The 27,525-nt window shown below is 43.2% G+C and overlaps 1 protein-coding gene across 1 annotated transcript; it reads right to left on the bottom strand.

The window, feature by feature from the left end:
- Window positions 1-3,196: 3,196 nt before the first annotated feature.
- On the bottom strand, window positions 3,197-18,464 carry THAP12 (THAP domain containing 12). Its single transcript, XM_008495190.2, has 5 exons — window positions 18,047-18,464; window positions 8,919-9,039; window positions 7,215-7,322; window positions 6,338-6,374; window positions 3,197-6,079 (listed from the first exon to the last, which is right to left on the bottom strand). The coding sequence occupies exons 1-5, from the start codon at window positions 18,133-18,135 to the stop codon at window positions 4,134-4,136; spliced, it is 2,301 nt and encodes a 766-aa protein (XP_008493412.2). The 5' UTR covers window positions 18,136-18,464; the 3' UTR covers window positions 3,197-4,133.
- Between the last annotated feature and the right edge of the window lie 9,061 nt (window positions 18,465-27,525).

The following is a 27,525-nucleotide window of genomic DNA, read 5'->3' as shown; positions in this document are numbered from 1 at the left end:
ATGAAAACAGAGCAGGAGGGGACGGGGGGGGGCACCTGGTCTGTCACCACTGCTCTTCAGTCTCACTCAGCAACCTTCACTGGTGTCTTCTCTTCAAGATTTCCAGGCCAAACTGTTGCCAGCTAAAACAGAAGACAAACAGGTACAGTTTTAAGAAAAAACAAAACACCAAAAAACAAAAAAATAGCCATGATTAAATGGGCAATTACTTCATAATGGAACACAAACGTTGAGTTCTGTTTAACATTCTTACTTTACAAAGTAAATTTACAATGAACATGCACTTAGCTGGAAACTGCTAGAGATCTGTCTGCAATTCCCAACTCCTTTTTTTTTTTTTTTTTTTTTTTTTTGGCTCATGTCCCACTACTTACACACTGGCAAAGTGCTGGGGAGATGGCTTTTCTTTGCAAAACTGTTTTCCTTAGGGAAAGCAAGGAGCATTAGAGGACTGGAAATGATTGAAAGTTAAGCCTGCTTTGGGGTAACACCTATTGTTATTCTAGGTTAGCAACTGCTTCTTGAAACAGATCCAGGGAAGAGATTTATTTTCACCTTCTAAGAGTAAATGGGATGGTTCTGGCAGCTGAAATTTACAGTGTTGCACAAAAAAAAGGGGGGGGCAAGGTTGAATCATGAATTGGTTCTGGTCCTCTACTTCTTCACAGCAGAATCTTGGCAGCCAAGCAGCAGCTACAGGATTTCTGCAGCCAGTGACAGAAACAAGGCTTCAGGAGACAAAACACTACATGCTAATTTTCTAAGAAAAAAAAAAATAGTGATTTCTTACAGGAACTCTGTGCATGGGAACAAGAAACAGAGTTTGTATATTCTTAAGCACTGCTTTCACAAAACACCATCAGCTGAGCAGCTATAGAAAACCCACTTTCACTAAAATATATTGATTTCTCAGCAGTAATACTCAAAATAATTTAAACCTATTGCTTCATCACCTAGAATGTGCCAAAAAGCCAGGTCAAAGCAAGGTAAATGCCTCAGATACACCTTGGAAATAGACACTGCATAGAACTGGCAGAATATTGAAGATGACAATTCCCCCTGTCTCAAGAATCCATTTAAAAATGGAATCCAATTTTATCTTCAGTGATTATTTGTCCCTTTTTCAGGCATTTCTCTGTCAGTCTCTGACCTGCAACACTCAAAAAAGATTTCATTTACACAGCCAGAACTCAGTCTATGGCTCTTCTGGCCAATTATATGACACTTGGTATCAAATGATGCACCCTAGGATACCACTGACCCTCTTAGCCACAAAGCCATATTGTTGACCCATGGAGAATTTACTGTCCACTAGGACTCCAAAGTCTTTTTCCATGGAGCTGCCTTCCAGCAGGGAACCCCCTAATCTGTACGGGAGGTTGGTGTTACTCCTTTCCAGATGCAGGAGTCTGCACTTGCCCATATTGAACTTCATGAGATTCAGCTTTGTACAGCTCTCCAGCCTGTCCGGATCTCACTGGACAGTAGCACAGCCTTCTGGTGTGTCAGCCACCCCTCCCAGCTTTGTATCATCAGTGAACTTGCTGAGGGTACATTCCATCACCTCATCCAAGTTGTTGATGAAGATACTGAATAAAACGGCCCAGTACTCATCCCTGGGGAACACCACTGGCTACAGGCCTCCAACTTGACTCTGTGCTGCTGCTCACAACCCTCTGAACTCTGTTGTTGAGCTAATTATCAATCCACTTCACAGTCCAATCATCTATCCCACGTTTCTTGAGTTTTGTTATGAGGATGGCGTAGGAGACTGTTGAAAGCTTTGCTTGCTTGCAGTGGTGCAAGGCATCTTACAGCAGTGCTGAATTAAAGCAGCGAGTGTGGCTTTGCAGTACTCAAAGTAGAAGCTGTTAATGGGCTAAAAACATGCATTTCCTTTTGTTAAGTACTATTCATATATGATTCAGCATTCTTTAAGTAACAGCTTAATTTTGATAGTGTATTGTCCTCCAATAAAGGACAGTCTATTACTGCATTCAGGCTTCCTGAAATCCATTTTATTATTGCTATCAAATATTTTCAAGTATTTTTTCAAAACAGTAATTGCTCTCATGGTGCTTAGTGCCATGATCTAGCTGATGTAGTAGTGTTAGGTCATAGGCTGGTCTTGATGATCTTGGAGGTCTTTTCCAGCCTTAATAATTCTGTAATTTTCCTTCTCTGATTGTGCCTCTAAGCTCATCCAACCTGATTTTCTGATAAGAAGCTCACAACCTCACAGGTCACAACCACCTTACATTGCTGTGGTGAAACATTGCAGCAGGGGAACTGGCAGACACTCCCTGGATGGGAAAAAAGCTTTAGAAAAAAGCTTAAAAAAATAAAAAAGCTTAAAAAAAAAGCTTAAAAAGCTTATTTTTTTAATTGAAATCTATTCAAAAAAAAAAAACCAGACACTTTTCTATATGACCTAAAATTTTAAACCATCTTTTTTTCTTTCCTCATAGCATTCACACAGATGTGAATTTTCATATATGAAGAGGAACAGAGCAAGCTATTAGCTAAAACACTTTTTACTGATTGAGGTAACAACTGTATGACCAGGGAAGACTGTCAGAAAGCACAGAAAAATAGCAGTGAGAAGATAATATTTTTCAGGAATAATTTTTACTTCTCCAATATAAATTAAAACACCTGATAGCACTTCTTAAGATGCACATAGCCACTTCTAGATTACTTTAAGAAAAGGTGGGGTTTTTTTGCTTGGTTGGGTGTTTTGTTTTTTTTTAATTTCTTCTTATTATTAGTGCATTAAAGCACTATGAGTTTGTACAAACATTCAATTTGCTGCTGCTGGGGGTCTTTCTCAGGACAACTCTAAAGAAGTTATGAAACTGGCAAGCATCAGGATAGCTGCAAAACTGAACTTTTCAGCTATTTCAGATTTAATCTGTTTCCACCAGGTTTAGTCAGACAGAACTTCCACAATTAAAGCACTGTATCTCATGCCATCTCAAAATACCTAAAAAAACCCCCAAAAAACTCCAGCAGAACATACAGCTCAGAAGTGTTGATACACAAAGTCTCCTGTGTCTTCAGGCAATACCATTCACTAGAACTGCAAAAAGACCCAAAACAAACCAAAACCCAGAAAAAACTGCCAAGACTACAAGGTACCTTACAAAGGTACACACATTCTCAGAGGCACAGCTTTACTAAGAAACTCACTACTATGTAAAAAGCAATTCACATTTTATTTTAAATTGCAATAAACTGTACAAAAAATGCTTTATTCTTGCCAAAAATAACAGCAATATTTTCAGTCTTACACCTAGACAAAACCCAAACTCTAATTTTATTATTTCCTGGGTGAGTTTAAAAATAAGCAGACGATAAGATGCACACTTCTGTGTCAAGAGTCAAGACAGAACAAAGAGATTTAAACATTTGTGGAATAAATTTTAAGTTTTTTTAGTGTCTTTTAGGAATTTCAGTACTCCTTGCCATGCCTGTTAAAAGCCTAAAGAAAAGGATTTTGTGTCTCACACAGAGGAATGTAAACAGTCATCCAGAGATTAAAGAGGTTGAGTCTTCCAGTGAAACTGTAAACATACCTCTATACCACTAAAACACTTCACACTGACAACAGTCCACAGCACGAGGGTCGTGCAATAGCTGAATCCACTCTCCAAAACTCCAATTAAAATATACATCAAAGACCTTTTTTTTTTTAATTTTCAAAAAGAAATAAAATCCTATGTAACAGGACTGAAATGGATTATGCTTTTTAACACATTTTGAGGTTGGTTTTTTTTACCCTAATTCATAATGTAACAGCCCCATCCAACCACAATGTATTTTTTTCCAAGATGCAATAAAGTAAAATGAGCACCTAAGTCAAGTCAATCAGATGAAGAAAGCACCTCTGCCAAGAGCATGGGCTTATTTTCAGGCTTGGTTTTGTTCATGTAACACATTTAATGAAGACTAACAAAACATAATCTGGGTCACTGACCACAGATTCTTCAGTCCGAGACCTAAAATGGAAATACAACTGCAGTGATTTAAGATTTCACAGGGGTTTTTTTTCCAGCATTGAAAGTTCATTAAAGAAAAAGCTGTTTCAACAGATTGCTTAGAGGTCAAAAAAAAAAAAATAATTAAAAAATAAATCAAGCATTCTCTGTTACTTCAGAGTTGTTGGAGGGAATAAAGACTTCTTGAAATTCCACTTTGTCTGAGTAGAGTTTTATGTAGGTGTCCACCATTAGATCTAAGTCATGTTTGATATCAAAGTTTATGTTCAGCAAAGCCAGGTTGCTTGACCTTTGCTCTGTCAGGGTGTTTTTCAGGTAGGCTTTTAACCGCTTCCGTCCCATTTCATACTTTTCATTTTCCACCTTCATCACTGGAAGGATGCACAAGACTTTAAGCAAAGCATACACATTAGGGAAAAACTTAATGTCAGGCAAGTGAAGAGCTTCATAAATAGTTGAGGGAAGTTCAATGTCTTTTCCTCTGTGCTTCCACTTGATTCTCCAACAGTGGAGCTCAGCAGAAAGAGTGTCTGGATTGGGCAAGTCATTTTTGTACATGTCAGCGTGGTGCTCCTCAGATGTATTGAATTTGAGCTGCCCCATGACCGAGGGCACTAAGGATAAACACTTCAGAGCTTTTAAATGTTGTTCTGAGAAGATATCTTTTAATTCTTGAATAACATGCTCCACTGTGGGGACGCTGAGGATTTCTTTGTAGTAGTTTTCTGACGTTACCTCGGAGTCAAGGCTGCTCTGTTGTGCCCTGCGGAATTTTCCTGGGAGTTTAATTTGTACATCCAGTTTTGTAGCCAGGTTTGTTGCTTCCTCAAACCAAAACTCGTGGTAAACTTCAATGTTCTCCATCACTTCATTCAGGGAATGCAGCACGGCCGTTAAGCTGCCGGCTGCGAAGAAGACGTCGGATGTTTGTCCTTGGAGGTTTTTCCCAAATGCTCTCGTGAAGGACAGGATGTTTTTCAGAATTACAACAGTGACAATGAAATCAAAATCTGTTAACGCACTTGAAAGTATAAATGCTCGCCCAGCAATGAAGTTGCTCCACCTGACAGATGAGTCGTTGCCCACAGCATCCAAGCACAGCACCAAGGCTTGTATGAGGTCCACTAAAACCTCAAAGGTATCGTGCCTGAGTGTCCACTGGGAACGACAGATCTCCTTCAGCTGGTTAGACTTCTCCTTATTGTTCTGGAAGAGCAGAGAAATTGTGTTGTCCAGTTCTACTAGTAACTGTGGAGACTGATGGAAAAGACAGCAAACTTCTTCCATTGTTCCTAATGCAACAGAAACACCAACGACAGGAATGGATTTTGCCAGCCAAACATTTAAGGCACACGAAGAACACAATGTATACACAGCCTGGGGATACTTTTCCAGGAGTCTTGTAGCCACAATTTTCATTTTAGAAGCAAACCCACTGGAGACAATGTAGGCTTGACCTCGACAGTACTCCATGTTTAAACCCCACTTTTCAGTAATAGTTGTGTGGAACTTCACAGCTAAAATTTCAGGGTCAGCCTCATACGGTAGAAAACCTACAAATTCTTCTCGTAGATTATGAGAATCATCAACAAATCTCACCAACACTGGCAAATGTTCCTCTCCTGCTATGTCTACTACTTCATCAGTGACAAGAGAAAAGAAGTGTGAGTCTCTTACTTCCCTCAGTGTCTCTTCTCTAACACAGCTTTCACAGATTTCAAGCATTTGTTTCTGCTGGGTTTTTGAACAGTACTCGAGGTTGACTGCAGTCATTTCAAATCGCCTCCTCAGAACTTCATCTCCAGCATTGATTCTACATTCCAGTAGAGCCTGAAAGTTATCTGAAGTAAAAATACCTTCTGGAAGCTCATCAACATTGTGGCCATCCAAAGGAATATTTTGTTTGCCCATCAGGATCAAAATTTCAAACAAAGATTTCAGGTAGTCTTTGTTTTCCCTTTCTTCCACTGTTAAGGGCACAGGTTCTTCCTCTTGCTCTCCCCCTCCTTCCTCTGAGACAGTATTTTGTTCATTGCTTTCATTCAGGTCTTGAGTTGCCTGTTCCCGTTCAAAAGCTTCAACTACAAAATGTAAAACACCATAAGGGTCAAGATTATGTGAATAAAACATAACATTTGCTTTCCCTGACTATTCCTCCCATTAGCTTTAAGAATGAGTCCTATTTAAAAACGAGTATTTCCGAGAGAGTTTACACTAAAAGTTTGAATCAAGCAGCCACCCAACAATCCTCCCAGTAGATATAAACTTAATTATGTGCCCTTTATTACCTTGTCAGCCTCAGAAACCCAACTTTTATGAAAATTATTTTGCCCACTTACTCTTTTGTTGCTTCAGTGTTCTTATTTCATCTTCGCTCTTTAACAAAAAAGAAAACAACTTATATTGATGATATAAAGCAAATAGCCTAAAATTATTAAAAAACCACAAGATCAAATACTGTAAATGAGACATTTGCTGTGTTCATATTTACCAGGAAGTATTAGGAGGTCCAAGAGAAGGAGGTTTCTTCAGGTAGTTTATTTTCCCCATGACACATATCTACTAACTACATGACAACAGTTTGCTCCAACTGTTCCCATATTTATATCAGGAGTTTGCTCAACATGTATTTTATAATTATTAGTAAACAGATTCCATTAATAAATTCTGCTTTAGTATGAATAGACAAAACCATCTTTAACTCTACTTTCAGTCAATAAAAAGCCTGAACATCATGAAGAAATATTTAGAAATTTTAACTTTCCAACATATAAACAAAGTTTAGGAGTTGAATTCCCCTTAATTTTCAGTATACTTATAAGCACAGAGACCTAGACAGACTTCTCCTATCTTGGTTTTATCCCTGGATCAGCTTTTCTAAACAATAATCTAAAACAAGCAAGGTGCAGACTACAAAAGTTAAACAGGTGAACTGAAGATGTAGCAAGAATTTCAGAACACCAGGCTACTCAGCACAGTAATAACAAGAAAAAGGAAGTTATGCAGTTCCTTTGGAAGACAGAATCAGCTCTGGATCAACACAATTTTCCAGATTATTTCATTAAACCTTCCAGTTGTTATCATCATAATCTTTGGGCACACAACATAAACACTCAAGAGCTAAATACTATTATTTGACACTTCAGAAGTTTCACCTGAACTTATTGGCCTGTATTTTTAATATTAAACCCCCAAAATCTTATATGAAAACCTTACCAGCTCTTTTATCCTTTTCCTGTGTCTGCTGTGGGGATTGTTCAGGTGACTTGTAAGATCAAATATTGTTGGCACAGCATTATCCCGTAAAACCGTTCTGTAAGGGCTCTGCAAGGAGATTGGGGAATAAGGATTTGGGGAATTTCTCACTCCTATATGTGCACAAAAAGCTTTTGGAATTTCAGAAGCCATAGTCCCCTCCTCCCCCTTTTTTAAAATTTATTTTTAAGGGTTTTTTTCTTTCTGATGTTTCAAAGCAAAGAGAAAACGATGCTGTGCAATTCACATTTTGGGGTGATATTTAAAAAAATATTTAAAATATATTTTTTTTTTAAATTAAATATATTAAAATATTTAAAATATATTTAAAAATATTTAAAATATATTTTAAAATATTTAAAATATATTTTAAAAAAACCCTCATCACACCAACCCACAATTTTCTTCCCTGTTATTTTCACATCAAAGACCCCCAATGCAATAATTAATACTGTAATATTATTTTTTTTTTTTCTGGACAAAAAAGACACCTATCAGAAACCTCTTATTACTACTGAGTTTTGGTTTTTACCTATTATTTCACAGTTCTAGAAACAATCACATAATCATTTGCACAGTTAAAAGGTTCAACTGCTCCTTTATGCAGCCTTATGAAATCCACAAAACACTCCCACAGAGGATCATAATGAAGGAAAATATATCTGGTGAAATGAGCAGGAGGAAGAAAAGGCTTCTGGTGGTTATGTAAAGGTTTCCAGCAGTTAAATAAAAACCCTGTAAGCAAAATTTTTCATTTGGATATACTGTAAACTTACATCATCTAAGCTGGCTAATTTCCAGTAAGTATAGAATTTTTAACTGATTATGTTTATAATTATCATTAGACTGGAACACATTTTAAACAAACTGTTTCATAAAGCTTCATTTCAGATTCAGAATTATTTCCAACACTCAATTTGTTCATTTCTTTCTGGCTAATTGGAGCCCCCATCATGTGTAATATCACCAGGAGCCCAGAGTCTGACCTGTGTATTTTTAATTATCCTTCATAACCAAAGGATTGATTTTGCCTCTGCATCCATGTAAAATTCAACCTGAAAACTGAAACTTGATACAAAGCCCCAAATTTGCCACTTCCTGCTGTGAAGTAAGCTGTTAAAATCAGCATTATTATGTTAACAAGAAGAATTGAAAGCTATTATTTTATTAAGAGTGCCATGATTTCAGCTGGATAAAATATAACAGCCACCAAGAACTTGACAGATGTTCAAATCTCTTGGCCACAACAGAGTGCAATTTAACTGAATCCCACCATGCTCAAGCTTCAGTAACAGCACATTAATGATTTTAAATAACTGGAGGTATTCAAACAGACATATTTACACCAAATAAATTTATATAATGTTGTAACATCTAGTGACAGGGAACAAAATGAACTGCAGGAAAGATCGGGGCTCCAAAATACACTCAACCAGCAGAAGCAGCTCTGCTTTTCTCTTCCCCAACTGCTCATTTTCACCTCCATCCTTTGTGTGAGACTGTGGAGTGCCCTGGACCATGAAAATGATCTTAATTAAGACAAAAATATCTATTTTCCCAGGGACCAGCTACCCAGGGGATCAAGGATTAAAATGCAACATTCTGATGAAGAGCACCAGTCACGTTTTGCAAGATGAAATAAAGAAATGTTTGGGGTTTACTTACACTTCTACATATCATGGAAGTCTCAAAATGTTTAGCACACAATCTGTAGTGCTTGTTGAGTTGATCTGGAGTTTTATCTTCTAAATCTGCCCTTCGACAGTTCTCTACCCATCTCTGGCATCTGCATACAAAAGGAAAAGAATGAGCTAGTCTTAAGATAAAGGAAGGTCTCCCACAATTCCAAATCCTACTCAAAACAGGGAGCACAGTGAGCCCTGCCCTCTATGCAAGGCCAAACTAAGCTTTATTTATAACAAGCCACCAAAAATATTTTTTTAAAAACAACTACACACCAAAAACATTTTAAAAACCTTGTTTTTTACCTTTTTGCTCACCACTTCACACCCCAGCAAATTCAGGAATCTTTTCCATTAATTTATATATCCTTGCTTTACAGCACTGCAGCAAATTCAGGAATATTTCCCCCTAATCTGTGTATTCCTGCCTTCACACACAGGAGGTTGTAACACCATGTCTCACCAAACATGACTATTTTAAATACTTAAGAATTTAATCTTGAAAAGTTAAAAGAGATGTGCTTATAAAATCCAAGTTTTTGAAAGCAGCTAGAAGAATAGTGGTCTTCTCTGCCTCCTCCCAAAATACAGCAGTTTTCTTATTTATTGTGGTCATTGGGAAGGCTAGATCTTTGGAAAGTGAAATAAAAATTAAAAAAAATCATCATTCTGTAATAGTCACACATCTGAAGCTTTCCTTAGATGCCTGGAAACTCTTCCAGTTTGGATTACTTCTGAGATACAACACAAAGCTAAAGAAAACATTGACCCCACTAACAGAGCTCCTTTTTGAGATGCAAGATACTGTTCCTTCTGGTGAGTAAAAGCCTTGCAATAACTGATGCAAATGCATTATTCACCTTATATTTTCCCCTATAAAATCCATGCCATCACTTTCTTATTATGGATTTTTGAGCACCATGCATAGACTGATTCTGCACAGCTACTCCAGTAAAACTCACATTGTTTTATTTGTACAGTGAAAATATGTGTAGAAATTAATGAGACTCCATCAGCCATTGATAAATCAGTATTTAAAAGCTTTTTCTCCCAGCAAAAATAACCCTCTGAAATAGCAGTATTCCAATGCATTTGCTTACACCTCCTGGCATCTTCATTGATGATTTAGATGAGGGGATTGAGTCCATCATCAGCAACTTTGCAGATGACACTAAGCTGGGGGGGGAGTGTGGATCAGCTGGAAGGCAGGAGGGCTCTGCAGAGGGACCTGGAGAGACTGGAGAGTTGGGCTGATCCCAATGGGATGAGGTTCAAGACAACAACCCCATGGGGAGCTCCAGGCTGGGGACAGAGTGGCTGAGAGAAGCCAGGCAGAAAGGGACCTGGGAGTCTGGATTGACAGGAAGCTGAAGAGGAGCCAGCAGTGTGCCCAGGTGGCCAAGAAGGCCAATGGCATCCTGGGCTGGCTCAGGAACAGCGTCGCCAGCAGGTCCAGGGAAGGGATTCTGCCCCTGTGCTCAGCGCTGGTGAGGCCACAGCTTGAGTCTTGTGTCCAGTTCTGGGCCCCTCAGTTCAGGAGGGAGACTGAGGTCCTGGAGCAGGTCCAAAGGAGGGCAACCAGGCTGGTGAAGGAACTCGAGCACAGACCCTATGAGGAGAGGCTGAGGGAGCTGGGGGTGTTCAGCCTGAAGAAGAGGAGGCTCAGGGGAGACCTCATCACTCTCTCCAACTCCCTGAAAGGAGGTTGGAGCCAGGGGGGAGTTGGTCTCTTTTCCCAGGCAACTCTCAGCAAGACAAGAGGCCATGGTCTCAAGTTGTGCCAGGGGAGGTTTAGGTTGGAGATTAGAAAGAATTTCTTTCTGGAGAGGGTGATCAGGCATTGGAATGGGCTGCCCAGGGAAGGGGTGGATTCTCCGTGTCTGGAGATATTTCAAAAGAGCCTGGATGTGGCACTCAGTGCCATGGGCTGGGAACTGCAGCAGTAGTGGATCAAGGGTTGGACTTGATGATCTCTGAGGTCCCTTCCAACCCAGCCAATTCTATGATTCCTGAGTCACCAATTCACAACAGCACAAGAAAAAAAGTTACAAAGTACAGGTGCCTAAAAGCCTTCACATGAACACAATGGGTGCTCCTGTTCCTCATAGAGTGGATCCTTCCCCACACAACCTCAAGAACACCAGAGAAAACAACATTATAAAGAATTACAGCAGTATCAGTGATCAATATGAATATAAACTAATATTTTAGAGCACCTATTTGGGAATATCCACAAAGTTCCAGGGACCTACAGAAAAGTTACATCAAACCCCTGCTACTTCAATAGGGTAAAGTGGAGGACACCTCCTCACAACACAACCATGGCTGAAATTCATGAAAATGGAAGAATTACACAGACCACTTGAAAACAAAAAGCTTAAGTCTTGGTTTTATGATTATTCCTAAAATAATGAGTTCTGACCCAATAGCAAGAAATTACAAGCAATTTTATTATTGGTTTTGACTGCAAACACAGAATTATTGCTCACAGGAGCAAGAAGGGAGAAAAAAGTGATTATTCAACAATGTAGGAATGAAAGCTGTCTTGCCAGGTGTTTTGGTGGGCAGCACAAGTAAGAAATTCAAAGCTTTGAGTGGATTCACCATCACCTCCACTCTGAGCAGAGTAGAGGGCAAGTGTGAAGATGAAAGAGGACAAATCTTGGATTCTCATCTCTTAAGATACACACAGCAATTTTTCATACGTGCAAAATATCAAAAAGCAGACAAGAATTTCCATAAATCAGGAATAATTTATAATATTGCTCTCACAGACCTTGACATATGGTCCCTAATAATTATTAATACTACTGCTAATATTAATAAGCTTTTTGCTTGGTTTTGGCACAACAAATTTTACACTCCTGCCTGAATATTGCAATTGCTCAGCAAGGTAACAGGAGAGTGCTCTTCATTTAAACAGATGGTATATAAACAGTCTTTTTACATGCAAGTTATACTGAAAGCAGCTCTCAGGTTGCTTTCTAGGTAATTCACTAAATGTGATCACACCACGCTGTTAAAATGGTTCTAGAGAAAGTGGGGAGGATTTCAGTCCAGGGTCTGACCCCAGTGCTCTCACCTGCCTCTCTCAGGACTCCTGGAAGCTGAGGATGATTGACAGGGAGCAAAGTAGGAGCTCCTCATATTAGGGTAATTACTCTGAATCACCTTCTGGCAAGTAGAGGGACAATTTGGTGACTCTAACTGTGCATCTAGAACTGGCACACAGTTGTCAAGGGCAGACAAGAATCAACTTGAACCTTTTCAACTCCAAAGTTGCTGCCAACCACTGAACAAGGGGTTGTTCAGCCTGGAGAAGGCTGCAGTGAGACCTTATCAGGGCCTTTCAATACTTCAAGGTGACTTGGAGAAAGGCTTTTTAACAGGGTGTGTAGCAATACAGCAAGGGGTGTTTTTAAACTAAGAGGGGAGATTTAAACTAGACAGAGAGAAGAAATGTTTTATGATGAGGGTGGTAAAAGACTGACCCAGATTGCCCAGAGAGGTGGCAGGTGCTCCATCCCTGGAAACATTCCAGGCTAGGTTGGACCTGATCCAGCTGAAGACGTCCCTGCTCACTGCAGGGGAGTTCAACCTAGATGACCATTAAGATCCCTTCCAACCCAAACCACTCTGTGGTTCTAGAAGTAGACACCAGTATTAGCTAGGGACCAGAGTAATGAGTGATAGCAAAAGATAACATGAGCTCTTCAGAGGGGACTTACTTGGGAAATGATTCACATGAAGATTAATTAACCATGGAATACTCCTCTCCCTTCCTAACCTCTTCAACAGTTGCATAAAAGTGACTGTGGCTCCTGCCTTTTGTGCTCAAGTCCACACTGAGCACACAACCCAAAAGTCCTTGGTTCAAAGAGCCCCAGTTTGTGGTTTTTACCATTGGATGGGAAACAGGAGCTCTAGACATCTAGGAATCTCTACTGGCAAAGCCTGGAGGACTGATGTTCTCTCAGGTAGCTACAGGATTGGAGAGAGATGGTGAAGGTTCTGTGACTGGACTCAAACACACAATCAACATCTCAGTCTGAATTCAGCCCTTCTTGGTACAAGTTTGGCTCCAAAATGAATGCTCTCTGAGGAATATGGAGTGGATGAACAAAAAAAAAAAAGGAGGTGAGACCCCTGAAATTACCCAACACAGCTCTGCATCAATTAAAAATATTTTACACTTTATGTATAAAAATTCTACAGTATTTTAGTGTTCAGCTAAGACACACTGCATGCTGTTGCACAAGGGCTTCAGTTGCAAAATATCTGGCACAAATCAAAGGTAATTTCAATGCAATATGTTACACCACTGCTTAGGTATCACTCATCAGCTTTTAAGGTTTTCTTCAACCTCAAACTTCACATTTTCAGAGATCTGCTGACACCTCATGGAAGCTCAAATGGCACTCCATTTAGGGGCAAAGAGAGTGTAAATCATTTATGTTACCTCAGTATCAGTCAGCTGCATCTCTTTGCTGAAGAAATACTTTGTTTTAAGTGCTTACACCTTATCTAAACTCAAACCACCATGACAAACAGGGTCAGAAACACAGATAAGGGTTAAACTGACAGATCTTACTGTGGGGACTACTGTCTAGACTGGGTAAAACTCTCAAGTATGCATCCTTATGGGGGTTACAGAGGCTTCTCACACTGATATTTGGGATGAAAATCATCCAAACCATCCATTAAATCATCTGGTTATTTTTCAAAGCCTAATTAATCTGTGCACCCCCTTCTCATTTTCTCAGGCAGGGACAATAAACGAAGCTGGTCTGACATAACTGGTTATGCTCTCACAGACTTGCTAATGCTTCAGAGATGTTCAGACTTGAAACATCTAACTGGAAATGGTTAGCATGGAACTGGAAAAACATAACAGCAATTATTCAGTTATTTGGAAAAACTGAAAGGAGTAAGGTAGTAGAACAATTTACCTTGGACTATGTATTTCTCAACAATTATTATTATTTTTTAATTAGAATTTGTTTGAAAAGATGTATTCCAATGCCATCATATACCCAACTCTCTCACTATAAGCTGTCAAGTGCAAACAACACATTTTTGGCATGAAGTACTTTGCTCACCACATCAGTTTGACCTATAATGGTAAGAGGTTTATAAGACAGCAAGCAGTACAAGCAACACATTGTCATTTACAGCTGCAGATGGCTGCTGTAGTTCAAACAGGATGAATAAACCACTAACATCCTCCAGGCTGTGAAGCCAGAATATTGCATAGATTTGTCAGCCTTTAAACACTGTTGTTAAACCAGAACACAAGATCAATTCTGGGCTTTTTAACATAGGTTTAAATGAAAAAAAGTGCAAGATACTAGGGGGAAAAAAACTTGTAGAGAACTTCTAGAGACACCACATAATTTTAAGAGCATGGCAAAGATGCTAGAAAAAGTTTGGTGTAACTTATTCTTCCTTTAGCCAGTGGCAAGATCTGGATGATCCTTCAGCTTCAATTTTAACTCTGTTTTCTACTATTCTGTCACAGGAACATGAACCATATCAGCCTGAACTACTTGAAGGGATTATGAAGTAGTTGTGCATTCAGAAAGCATGTTTACTCACACACTATAAAAATGTAAACTTCCTAAATACATGTCTGCAACCCACTTTAAAGTTTGCAAAGGAAACATCCATAAATCTGCATCGTTCCAGCTTACTGTAGCTGACACACAATTTTTTTTCAAAAGATTTCTACTTCTAAACTCCCACAAATGCTGGTTAGAAGTTGGAATACTCTTACTATGAAATAATGGACAGAGGGTGGAAAGAGACAACGCCAGGAGTAAATAACAGAAGCACAACATAAAGTCAGCGCTTTACTGAACTACTTCTATTTCTGTTTTCATTTAAAGCATAAACATTTGCCATAACAAATACTACTAGAAAAACTTGCAGCCTATGTGCATGAGGAGGCCTGGTTCTCCTGGCATTAATGCAAGCATTGCACCCACCCTGCAGGGCTTGAAAACATAACTGAAAACACATCTTCAAGCCTATAGATGAGTTCTTTGTATATTCTTTTGAAATCCCTTGCAGAGGACAGTTTTCTAAGAGAAATCTATGTACCCACAATTCCTATGGGTTTGGAAATTTAAAAAAAATCAGGTCAAGCAGCTTCAAGGAAGGAAGCAAATGAATGTCACGTATAAATAGTCAAAAAATTCAGCCTTAATTACCTACTGCTAGGGGAGAGAAAACTGGTATTGCTCTAGCATCTATGAACTTTCCAAAACCATGAGGAGCAAGTCAAATGATTTTAAGACTGTTACCTAGTTTTTAAGATGAGCTTCTACATGGGCTTTTCTACATCTAAGTGCATGATTTAATCTTAATGGCATCTTCCATGGCCTTTTAAGCACACACTTCTTGTTTTACCTGCTTACTACCCATTGGGAAAGTGAATACCCCAAGACTTCTGCTGTTGCTCATGCTGCTCCATCACCATCACACCTGTAATCCTGTGACAGCTGCTTGTCACACCAGTGTCCCATTTGTCACACACACACCTCTTCATGCAGCACCACATCACCTCAGTACACAGTATAACTGACAGACTTCCATGACCTGAACCCCATTGCTGCTGCACCCCTCCAGCTACCCCACAACTCTGTCAGCCATACATCCCATTGCTGCCCTACACCCCTAAGAGATTTGCACACCTTCAACACCCACATACAGCCCAGAGAATAGCACCTCACACAGCCCTCACAGCCAGGCACCCCCTCACTCCCTCAAAACCCCATTTACCTCATAGCCAGACAGCCCCCTCACTCTGTCAAATCCTAACTCCCCTCACAGCCAGGCAGCCCCTCACTGCCACAAATCACAATTTCCCTCACAGTCAGGCAGCCCCTCACTCCCTCAGACCCCAACTCCCCTCACACTCTCAGCCCACCTCTCCCCTTACGAAGAACCCCCTCCTCACTCCCTTCACATGCTCAGCATCCCACCCCCCAACCCTTCATACCCAGACATCTCCTCACACCTTCAGCCCCCCACTACCCTCACACCCTCAGCATCAACCCCCTCAGCCCCTTCCCCCCCAGCCAGGCACCCTCTCAATCCCTCAGACCCCAATTTCCCTCACAACCAGGCAGCCAATCAGTCCCTAATTCCTCTCACAGCCCCCCACACTCTCACCCCATCTTTCCCCTTACAGAGAACCCCATCCTTACACTCTTCACATGTTCAACATCCCACCCGCCAACCAGGCAGCCCCTCACTCCCTCAAATCACAATTTCCCTCAGACCCAGGCAGCCCTTCACACCCCAATATCCCTCAGACCCAGGCAGCCCCTCACTCCCTCAGATCCCAACACCCCTCACACTCTCAGCCCACCTCTCCCCTTACAGAGAACCCCATCCTCACTCCCCTCACATGCTCAGCATCCCACCCTCCAACCCCTCACACCCAGGCAGACCCTCACTCCCTCAGACCCCAACTCCCCTCACAACCAGGCAGCCCCTCACTAAGTCCCTAATTCCCTCACACTCTCAGCCCACCTTTCCCCTTACAGAAAACCCCATCCTCACTCCCTTGACACGCTCAGCATCCCACCCCCCAGCCCCTCACACCCAGGCAGACCCTCACTCCCTCAGACCCCAACTCCCCTCACAACCAGGCAGCCCCCTCACTCACTAAGTCCCTAACTCCCTCACGCTCTCAGCCCACCTTTCCCCTTACAGAAAACCCCATCCTCACTCCCTTGACACGCTCAGCATCCCACCCCCCAACCAGGCAGCCCCTCACTCCCTCAGACCAACTCCCCTCACACTCTCACCTCTCCCCTTACAGAAAACCCCCTCCTCGCTCCCTCACATACTCAGCATCCCACTCCCCAACCCTTCACACCTGGACATCTCCTCACACCTTCAGCCCCCCACTACCCTCACACCCTCAGCATCAACCCCCTCAGCCCCCTGCCCCCCAACCAGGCAGCCTCTCACTCCCTCAGACCCCAATTTCCCTCAGACCCAGGCAGCCCCTCACTCCCTCAGATCCCAACACCCCTCACACTCTCAGCCCACCTCTCCCCTTACAGAGAACCCCATCCTCACTCCCCTCACATGCTCAGCATCCCACGCCCCAACCCCTCACACCCAGGCAGACCCTCACTCCCTCAGACCCCAACTCCCCTCACAACCAGGCAGCCCCCTCACTCTCTAAGTCCCTAATTCCCTCACGCTCTCAGCCCACCTTTCCCCTTACAGAAAACCCTATCCTCACTCCCCTGACATGCTCAGCATCACCTCCCTGACTCCCTCAGACCAACTCCCCTCAAACTCTCACCTCTCCCCTTACAGAAAACCCCCTCCTCGCTCCCTCACATGCTCAGCATCCCACCCCCCAACCCCTCACACCCAGACATCTCCTCACACCTTCAGCACCCCACTACCCTCACACCCTCAGCTCGCCAGCCCCTTACACGCCGAGGATTCCCTTCCCTCCCCCCTTTCACCTCCTCACTCCCCTAACATGCTCAGCATCATCTCCTTTCCCCGTTACCCTTCAAACCCCCTCCACCCCCCCAGGTCACCTCACACCCGCAGCCGCCCTCACCCTCCACCCCCCGGACCGGCACCGCCGTCCGCCACCATCACTCCCACGAGTTCCCTCCCTCCCTCCCGCTCCTGGGGGTGTCAGGGAAGCGGCTGCCGGGCCGGCGCCTGCGCAGCTCCCTCCCTCCTTCCTTCCTCCCCCTCCATCCCCATCCCCACCACCCCTCTCCGCCTTGGGCCGCAGGGTCCCGCCGAACCCCGCCCTCCCGGCGGCACAGCGAGCGGCGGCCTCCGCCAGGAGAACCGGCAGCTCCCCGCGGCCACCGGCCCCTCGCATTTCCCTCCCTTCCCCCTTCTCCTCCCTCCTAGGTGAGGAGCAATGCGGAGGGGCTGCGGGGGAAGGAAGGAGGGAGGAAAGGAAGGAAGGAGGCGCCTCTGCATCGCGGTGTCTCCTCGGAGGGCTGCGGGCCGGCGGGGAGAGGAGGACATTCCCCAAACCCTCCCGTCCGCGCCCCTAACCCGCTCCCTTCTGCTGAGGAGGCACCGGCAACCCTCGGCTTAGGGAGGTGGGGGTCTCACCTGACCGGGTCCCGTGGGAAGCGGAAGAAGGCGAGGTCGGACTGGGTGCTCTTGCGGGTGCAGTTGGGAGCCGCGCAGAAGTTCGGCATGATTCCCCCACCCCCCCTTTTCTCCTCCTTTTCTTCCCCCCCCCCCACCCCAAACCCCCCCACCCACCCAACCCCTCGGATTGGCGCCGCTGCCCCTTTAAATCCGTGGGCCGGAGGGAGGAGGAGGGGAAGGGGGGGGGGTAGGGGGGTGTGAGGTGGAGGGAGAGGGAAGGAGAGGGGGGGGAAGCGGCTCTACACTGCTGTGAGCGGCCGGGAGGATTCACCGCCAGGCTCCGCCGGGACAAGAGCCGCCTCTTCCCTACAATGCACCGCGGGACCCGCCGGGGCTCAGGGCCCATGCGCCGCGCCGGGGACGGACCGGGGGAGTGCGCATGCGCCTCAGCTCTGGCGGCAAAAGGCGGGGCTGTGAGGCTGCGCGCATGCGCAATGGCGCCGAGCTGGGAGAGACCCGGGGGCTCTGCGGGGTGGAGATCTGTGGTACTTTGAGGAAGTTTTTACCGTAATAATCACCCGAGGAGGTACAGCGAGGTCAGAATTAATTTTTTTTCTTGTCTGTGCCGCTTTTTTTTTTGTTTTGGGATGGTTTTTTGTGATGTTTTTTTTCTTGTGGAAGGTGCCGCAGGCTGGATGGCTACTGAGGGGAAGCCGTGAGTGTTTTGAGGAAATAAAGTCGTCAGACAAGGAGTATGCCCGGTCAGGTCTGTGATAGGTCAATGGAAACGAAGTTTAGAAGAAAAAAAACAGGAGACAGCCGGGGAGTTGGGCTCCCATCCCTGGTGAGGTTTTGGTGATGTGGTGCTGGGGGCCTTGGCACCGCTGGGTTAATGGTTGGATCTCATCTTAAAGGCCTTTTCCAACCGTAGCAGTTCAGTAACTCTGAGAAGGAAACGGTGTATCAGCCAAATGTGGCCTGTTGGTAGTTGGAGGAAGTTGATGCAGCTGCTGGGAAATCATAGAATCGTCATCATAGAGTGGTTTGGGTTGGAAGGGACCTTCAGTTCTGAGCCCCTCAGTTCAGGAAGGAGATTGAGGTCCTGGAGCAGGTCCAAAGGAGGGCAACCAGGCTGGTGAAGGGACTCGAGCACAGACCCTATGAGGAGAGGCTGAGAGAGCTGGGGGTGTTGAGGCTGGAGAAGAGGAGGCTCAGGGGAGACCTCATCACTCTCTCCAACTCCCTGAAAGGAGGTTGGAGCCAGGGGGGGGTTGGGCTCTTTTGCCAGACGACTTTCAACAAGACAAGAGGGCAAGTTGTGCCAAGGGAGGTTTAGGGTGGATATTAGAATTTCTTTCTGGAGAGGGTGATCAGGCATTGGAATGGGCTGCCCAGGGAAGGGGTGGATTCTCCGTGTCTGGAGCTATTTCCAAAGAGACTGGATGTGGCACTGAGTGCCATGGTCTAGCAACCGCAGTGGTCATTCAGGTTTGGATTCGATTATCTCTGAGGTCCCTTCCAACCCAGCCAATTCTGTGATTCTGTGATTCTGTGATTCAAGATCATCTAAACTCAAATCTCCTGTGTGGGCAGGGACCCCTCCCACAGCCCAGGTTGCTCCAAGCCCTATCTAACCTGAGCTGAGACACTGCCAGGGATGGGGCAGCCACAGCTTCCTTGGGAAACCTGTAGATCTTCTCACCACCCTCAAATTAAAGAATTTCTTCCTCATGTCCAACCTAAATCTTGTCCTCTCCCTACCCCGCCCCGTGTCCAAAGCCCTCCCCCAGCTTTCTTGGAGCCCCTTCAGATATTGGAAGGTTGCTCTGAGCTCCCCTGGGAGCCTCCTCTTCTCCAAGCTGAACAACCCCAATCCCTCAGCCTGGCTTCCCAGGGAGCTGCTCAGCCCTCTGAGCATTTGAGTGGCTCCTCTGGACACCTTCCAGGAGCTCTGTGTCCTTCTGATGCTGGGGACTCCAGAACTGCACTCCAGGGGGGGTCTCAGCAGAGCAGAGGGGGAGAATCCCCTCCCTCAGCTGCTCTCTGTGCTTTTGATGCATGTGTACATGCTGATGGCACTTGGGTCATTCTATTCTATGATTCTGTGATAATTGTTTCAGGTGTAATAGTGCAACAATGTAAGAACTCAGGTTTGATGCATCTTTTACATATCAATAAAGATCTCATCAAGAACATCCTGTCTCAGAGATTTGTTTGGCTTTAGGAATCATAATCCAAATACATGAAGTGGCTGAAATGTGCCTTTTAAAAGTACATAAATGAGAAAGAAAAATAAAAAACCCAAAACAACCAAACAAAACACCTCAGTTTGATTCCTTTTGGTTGACTTCACATCTTGAAAGCTTTTTTTGTTTAGTGTGAGTAGGACAAAAACTCTTTTAAATGAGGGAGCCTTGTCATCCAGGGCTCTTCAAACGAGGAGTCTGAAAGTATTACTCATGGGACTAATTTCAGTAACTTCAGTTTACTTGCTGTTAATTCTTTGCCAAAATTCTAACTCAGCCATGTAGCTGAGTTCATTCCTTTTAAGTTTTGAGGAGTCATTTAAGCCATTGCTAAAAAGATGTTTAGCTGTACCTGACTGTTTTCTTTTTACTGGATAGTACCCAGTGTATACATTGAGCTGTATGAGGGAATCAATCAAAGAACCTTTTTTTTTAAAGACACTCATTTATCTTTAAGTTAGATTTAATTCAGATAGCTGCTATCTGATTTGCTGTGTGGATTGTGATTTGATATAAGGAGGGAGAGAGGAGAGAGCAGGATCATCTGCAATTACAGTAACAGTTTAGGGGCATGAGTTTATAATGTTAACATGAACCACCTGAACTTTCAAACATCTTAAGAACCCATTTCAGTAGGAAAAAGTAATTCTTCACCCTTATTTCCTAAGACTGAGGGGCCTTTTCTTCTGCAAATGGATTCACCAAACAAAACCACGTGTGAACTGAAACTCCTTCTTAGGTTTCTGAACAAAACAAACCAGAACTTTGTAATGGCAGCATGAAAAAGAAATTACCATGGCACATATTTGCCTCTCTGATCAAAGCTTCTGTTGCTATTGCATTATCTGAACCACTACAAGCATGTTACAGCTGATCTCTTCTGCATGTGAATATATTTGCATATGAGCTTTCCTAATGAAATCAGTGCAATTACTTGTGCATAAATTTATTGCAGTTGGCTGAATGATATTTTTGTTGTGGGAAGACTAAGTTTTAAATGGGTATTCAATATTATATATTCTTATATAATGGAAAGAGAACAAACTTATTTTCAAGAAGCAATGATATTACTAAACGTCCATTATTTTTAGAGAAAATCAGCTTACACTACCACTTAATAGGAAATTTCTAAAAAATAGCTTCTGTTGTGGAGTGCAGAAATCACCAAAACTTCTTCCTTTTCCTGCAGAGCAGTCTTTGAACTTTGCAAATATAATTTGTGTGCTGCTGATTTTGTGCCTCAAATAAGTCTCTATATTATCCATGTATTGTTCACAGAATATTTCAAAGTGTTTCTGTCTATTGACATTGAATGGGGGTTATATACTGTATTGGTGGTGGTGTACTTATACTCTGTATTTTCTCCATAAATTATTCTTAAAGTAATTTTGTGTGTGCACATGGATTTTTATGTTTCCCTCTCCCCCCTTCTGTGTCTTTAAGGTCAGCTGGGTCTTAAATCCAGGATTCTCTATCATTAACAGTGGTTGCAAAATTACCTCCTTCATGTACTTCTGAGCTGCATATCTCATTCCCAGGCTGAAAATCAGTTCTGCCTTTTGGGATTGTACTATTTAAGTACTATTGTGTGCTCCTCCAGGCTTCCTGCATTTAAAAGCTGTAGTGAAATGAGGCAATGAGGCAATCAGGTGTGGCTAATTATGAGGTGGGAAGTGGGAGCTTGTGCCAAGCCCACCTGTGCCCAATTAGGGCAACACAACTGGGCTGGTGAAGAGACTCGAGCACAGATCCTATGAGGAGAGGCTGAGGGAGCTGGGGGTGTTCAGCCTAAGAAGAGGAGGCTCAGGGGAGACCTCATCACTCTCTGCAACTCCCTGAAAGGAGGTTGGAGCCGGGGGGGGTTGGTCTCTTTTCCCAGGCAACTCTCAGCAAGACAAGAGGCCATGGTCTCAAGTTGTGCCAGGGGAGGTTTAGGTTGGAGGTGAGAAAGAATTTCTTTCTGGAGAGGGTGATCAGACATTGGAATGGGCTGCCCAGGGAAGGGGTGGATTCTCTGTGTCTGGAGATATTTCCAAAGAGACTGGATGTGGCACTGAGTGCCATGGGCTGGGAACTGCAGCAGTAGTGGATCAAGGGTTGGACTTGATGATCTCTGAGGTCCCTTCCAACCCAGCCAATTCTATGATTCTATGAAAAGTGACGAAAATATTTAGTAAACTTCAAGGCTTGATGGGCCAAGGGTGTAAGTGAGTTTTGTGAAGAGAAGTAAAATAATTTTCTGGATTGGTTGTCACCACTGGCCAAAAGTGATGCCAACAGAGAAATTCAAAGTGCCTCCTCTCACCTTCAAGGCTAAACAAGTTGAAAGCCTTTTGTTAGTTGCCCAATCCTGCTCATGCACATTTGGGGTAGGCCTTAATTGGGCACAGGTGGGCATGGCACAAGCTTACGCCTCCCACCTGGTAATTAGCCACACCTGATTGCCTCATTGCCTCGTTTCACTACAAAAAGCTGTTTTGCAAGAGAATATTTGAAGTCTGAAATGCTTTAATGACTCTTAGTGCATTCTATTGTGACTCTTACAGCCCCATTGTTGGGATAACCTGTCTGCAGGAACTAAATGGACATCAGGTTAATCCCATAGAGGTGTTTTGTTGTATCTTTACCCATCCTCCTTGGAGCTGTGCTGAAATTTGCAGTGCCAGGATGAACAACAAGATACTGGTGTCCAGGGCTTGCTTGCAGCTCAGGAAAATGGGAAGGCAAAGGTGGGGAATAGTAAGTTTTACACATTGTATGAGAGGGCACCTCTGAGACAGTGAGTACCCACTGAGTACACAATACTACTGCCCAGTGAGCAACTTCACTCCAGCCCTGAGCCAGAGTAAGGCAGCATCCTTGCTCCTCCCTCATGGTTATTCTTTTTTCAAGTAAAAGTTCCCCATGTCTGTGCTGATATTCAAGGGTTGTCACACCCAGCTCCAATTGCATTTTCTCTATTTCAATGGGATATATTTTAATTATTCTGATTCAAACAATGCTGCTTTTCATAGATTTCTCTATCAGATCTTCAATATGAGGAAGCCCTGAGGGCTGCTGGCTTTGCAGAGCTGGACTTCCACACGAATGTTTGTGTCAAAAAAACTTGATTTTGTGTACTGGCTGTATTCGTGTTTACTCTGTCTTTACTCACAGCTGTCCTGGCCTGCAGCTACTTCCCTTCCTGCAAAGGAAAGCAGCTTTTAAAATTGCAAACAACCTCTCTGAGTCTATCCTGGCTTTCACCACAGCTGCTGCAGTTTCTGAAAGCTTCACCCAGCCCAAGCAGATGATTACAGCTTGCTGTAGGCATTTCACCAGTGAAAAGTGAGGGAATCTGAGCTTTTTTTTATTTTTCCTGTTTAATATACTTATTATTGTATATTTATTTATTTTTCCCTATTTATTTTATTATTTCCTGCTATTTTATGTTCTCTGCACGTGGACTTGCTAGGCAGGGGTGGTCAGACCAACGTAATAATAATAATAATAATAATAATAATAATAATAATAATGCTATTACTAATAATAATAATAAAAAAAAGTACAAGAACCTCTCACAAAGTTTCCATGAAGGCTGCACAGTGGCAAAACTCTCTGTTTTGGAAACCCAGCACCATTTTGCTTCCCCTCTCCACTGCTGGTTTCACTCTGCAACAACACTGCACCTTCCCATTTGCAAGGTGTTCCAGGATCAATGTAATTTATTGAATTCAGGGCACAGCAAATGAGTGGGATCCTTAAGCAAGTGGGCATAAGGAGTTTATAAATGATTGGATCTGTAGGAAGAACAAGGTGGGTGATTGTCCAGGTAAGCAAATGCCTGGCAGGGGATTAGGATCATTAACTGTTTATCATGTTTGTGGAGCTGCTTTTTAATTTGTTTTGTTTTGTTCTGCCCAGAGTGATTGAATACATCGTTTGACAGGTGATACATTTGCTTCCCCAACAAATATTTACTCAAAATCAGGAGCAAATCATTCACTAAAGAGTTGACTTGAATTTTGAAGCAACAAACAAGTCTGGTGATGGGTTAAAAGTGCAACTTCGAGAGAGAACTTGAAATCTCCCCTAAAACACAACACAAACCAGGACCTCCCAGGGCTGAATTCTGCTCAATGCTGATCTGGGATAAATCCTTTGAATTGCAGAACTATGTTTAGAGTTACCTGTGGTTTGTAATGTGTGTGTGAGTGACCACAGGTAGGGACACAATTTGCACAGTGGAGCAATAACTTAAAATATTTTGCTTTATTCCTGTGCTCTCTATTCTAAGTACCTTTGCTTTCTTCTTAGCAAGTTCATACATTCTTGACCAATACAGCACACTGCGAAGAGGGCAGAGGTTTCCCTCTGCCTCCCTAGATTGCAGAAGGTACCAACTTTAATTTCCTCTTATGCAGCAGAATGACACAGAGGAGGTGGTTTGGTTATTTTTTTTCATTATCTGAGGTTGTATAAACAAGATTTTGCCTCAAGTGTAACAAAAACGTCTTTAAATGGGTACTCAACTCAATGCACAGTGGCGTTTGGATGGATTTCAGCCTTGCTGAATTGAGGTACTTTCAGCACTGCAGCCTTTACAATTTGTAAAAATAAACAGGGATGTTGAAAATAATATAAATTGCTTATAATAGGAGGGAAAAAAAAACCCCAACGAACCTCTTAACCAGCAATACAAAGCTATCTTCAGTGAAAGTGGCTGAAATATCTTTGTGGATTTAAGTACAAATAGTCCTGGGTAGCAATCCCAGCATCTGACAAGGCTGTGATAAAAGGCTTCTCTGGCAAGCTGCCAGCACCTAAACGTTGCTGAAGCTTCTGCTCTTATCTCAAACCGAGAGTAAAAAAAAAAAGAAATGTTTTGAGGAGAAAGAGGAAGTTTAGGAGTGGTCTGAGGGCGATAGAATGTAATTAAAACAGAGATGCTGGTGTCAGGAATGCCTTAAGAAGTGCCTTAAGTGCCTTCTTGCCTTAAGAAAAGTGGAATTTTCATTGGTTTGGCAATACAACTCAACAACAACAAAAAATAGATCAAGAAATAATTGATAATAATTAATCCAGGCTATTTCTCTTACACAAGACATGGAAGATACTTTGAACCATCTTTAAAGTCCTTAAAAATTTAAATTACCTACAGTTTTACATTTCTCTTAGTTTAAAAGCATAGTAAGTATCTTACTTCTCTCAGTTGCTGTCAGACTGATACAAATAATGTTGTTTTCCTTTATTTTCCAAATTTTACTTTAGAAATTGTTACCATAAGATCCTTGGAAGCTGAAAATGCTCCATTTATAGCTGGAAAAGAAGCAGCTGCAGCAGCTGTGTGCGTGGTTCTCATCTAGTGACCAACCTGATGCACCTCTCTGCTACCCTGCTCTAAAGAAAAAAAAAGATTATTTCAGAGTTTCTATCAATCAGGTTGTAGCCATGAAAGTGGAGATACAATTAATAATCCTGCTGGAACTGCTGGGCTCCTTTCCTACCAGGCTCTGAAGAGCTGAGAAGCCTGGCTTTGTGCTGGTGACCTGGGCTGCATACAAATCACCTTCTCCACATGAAAATCCCTGCTCAGTCCCTTGGGCCATCTCCCTGATGATGCTTCCAAGGTCCAGCTCATTGTTTTCCCCCTTCCATTGTCTTAGGGTATAGAAGGGAGTGTGGTGAGACATAGATTATTCCATAAATGCCCAGAAAGTTTAATTAATTACAATTGATGTTATTGTAATTGAGGAGAATAATTTTTTTAAGCTGATGAGGGATCTGAGGATGTCAGCTTGTAGAGAATACAAAGTCAGAGCTTGAGGGTCACTACATTTCTTTCCCTTACTGGAAGAAGAAACTAATTTTACTGAAATGCATGTAATGGAGCAAATTCTTAAAAAGAAAACCCAGAATGTGCTGTTATAAATAACAAGGTGTGGCTTTTGTATATCACTTTCATTAATGAATCATAGAATCAGAATTGGATGGGTTGGAAGGGACCTCAGAGATCATCAAGTCCAACCCTTGATCCACTACTGCTGCAGTTCCCAGCCCATGGCACTCAGTGCCACATCCAGTCTCTTTGGAAATATCTCCAGACACGGAGAATCCACCCCTTCCCTGGGCAGCCCATTCCAATGCCTGATCACCCTCTCCAGAAAGAAATTCTTTCTCACCTCCAACCTAAACCTCCCCTGGCACAACTTGAGACCATGGCCTCTTGTCTTGCTGAGAGTTGCCTGGGAAAAGAGCCCAACCCCCCCCTGGCTCCAACCTCCTTTCAGGGAGTTGGAGAGAGTGGTGAGGTCTCCCCTGAGCCTCCTCTTCTCCAGCCTCAACACCCCCAGCACCCTCAGCCTCTCCTCACAGCATCTCTGCTGGATCCCTTCACCAGCCTAGTTGCCTCCTTTGGACCTGCTCCAGCACCTCAGTCTCCTTCCTAAACTGAGGGGCCCAGAACTGGACACAAGACTCAAGCTGTGGCCTCACCAGAGCTGAACACAGGGGCAGAATCCCTTCCCCGGACCTGCTGGTCATGCTGTTCCTCAGCCAGCCCAGGATGCCATTGGCCTTCTTGGCCACCTGGGCACACTGCTGGCTCCTCTTCAGCTTCCTGGCAATCCAGACTCCAAGGTCTCTCTGTCTGTCTGCTCTCCAACCACTCTGTGCCCAGCCTGTAGCTCTGCATGGGGTTGTTGTGGCCAAAGTGCAGGACCCGGCACTTGGCCGTGTTTAACCTCATCCCATTGGAATCATCCCAACTCTCCAGTCTGTCCAGGTCCCTCTGCAGAGCCCTCCTGCCTTCCAGCTGATCCACACTTCCCCCCCAGCTTAGTGTTGTCTGCGAATTTGCTGATGGTGGACTCAGCAATGATTTTATCATGCTTTTTAAGATTTTATTGTATATATTTTAGAAAAGAGGGAAACAGAGGTACGGGAGAGGTGAGAATTTGTGTGGGGTTGCTCAGGTCATCAGCAGATGAAGAATGCCGCAGGTCCTGATGAATCCCAGTTTCATCTCTACTGGCTGTAACTGGGAAGCTAATGGTGAGCTGCTGTGAACACACTTGGAGCAAAGATATCAGATTAATACAACCAAACTGTAAAAAATCAGTGATTTACTGCTTGAAGCTGTTTTAATTATATGAGTTCTTAGCTTGCCTCAACTACAAAACAGAGTGGGTTATTACAGACTCCTTTTACCTTGTGTTTTTTTCACACTATTGAGCCTGGGCTCCTTAGGAAATGAAAATTGCTGACAAGTTT

The sequence above is a fragment of the Calypte anna genome, chromosome 1 (genome assembly GCF_003957555.1).
Source record: "Calypte anna isolate BGI_N300 chromosome 1, bCalAnn1_v1.p, whole genome shotgun sequence".
NCBI lineage: Eukaryota > Metazoa > Chordata > Aves > Apodiformes > Trochilidae > Calypte > Calypte anna.
Note: the sequence above shows the minus strand (reverse complement) of the source record. Positions and strands in the feature narration are given on the sequence as shown.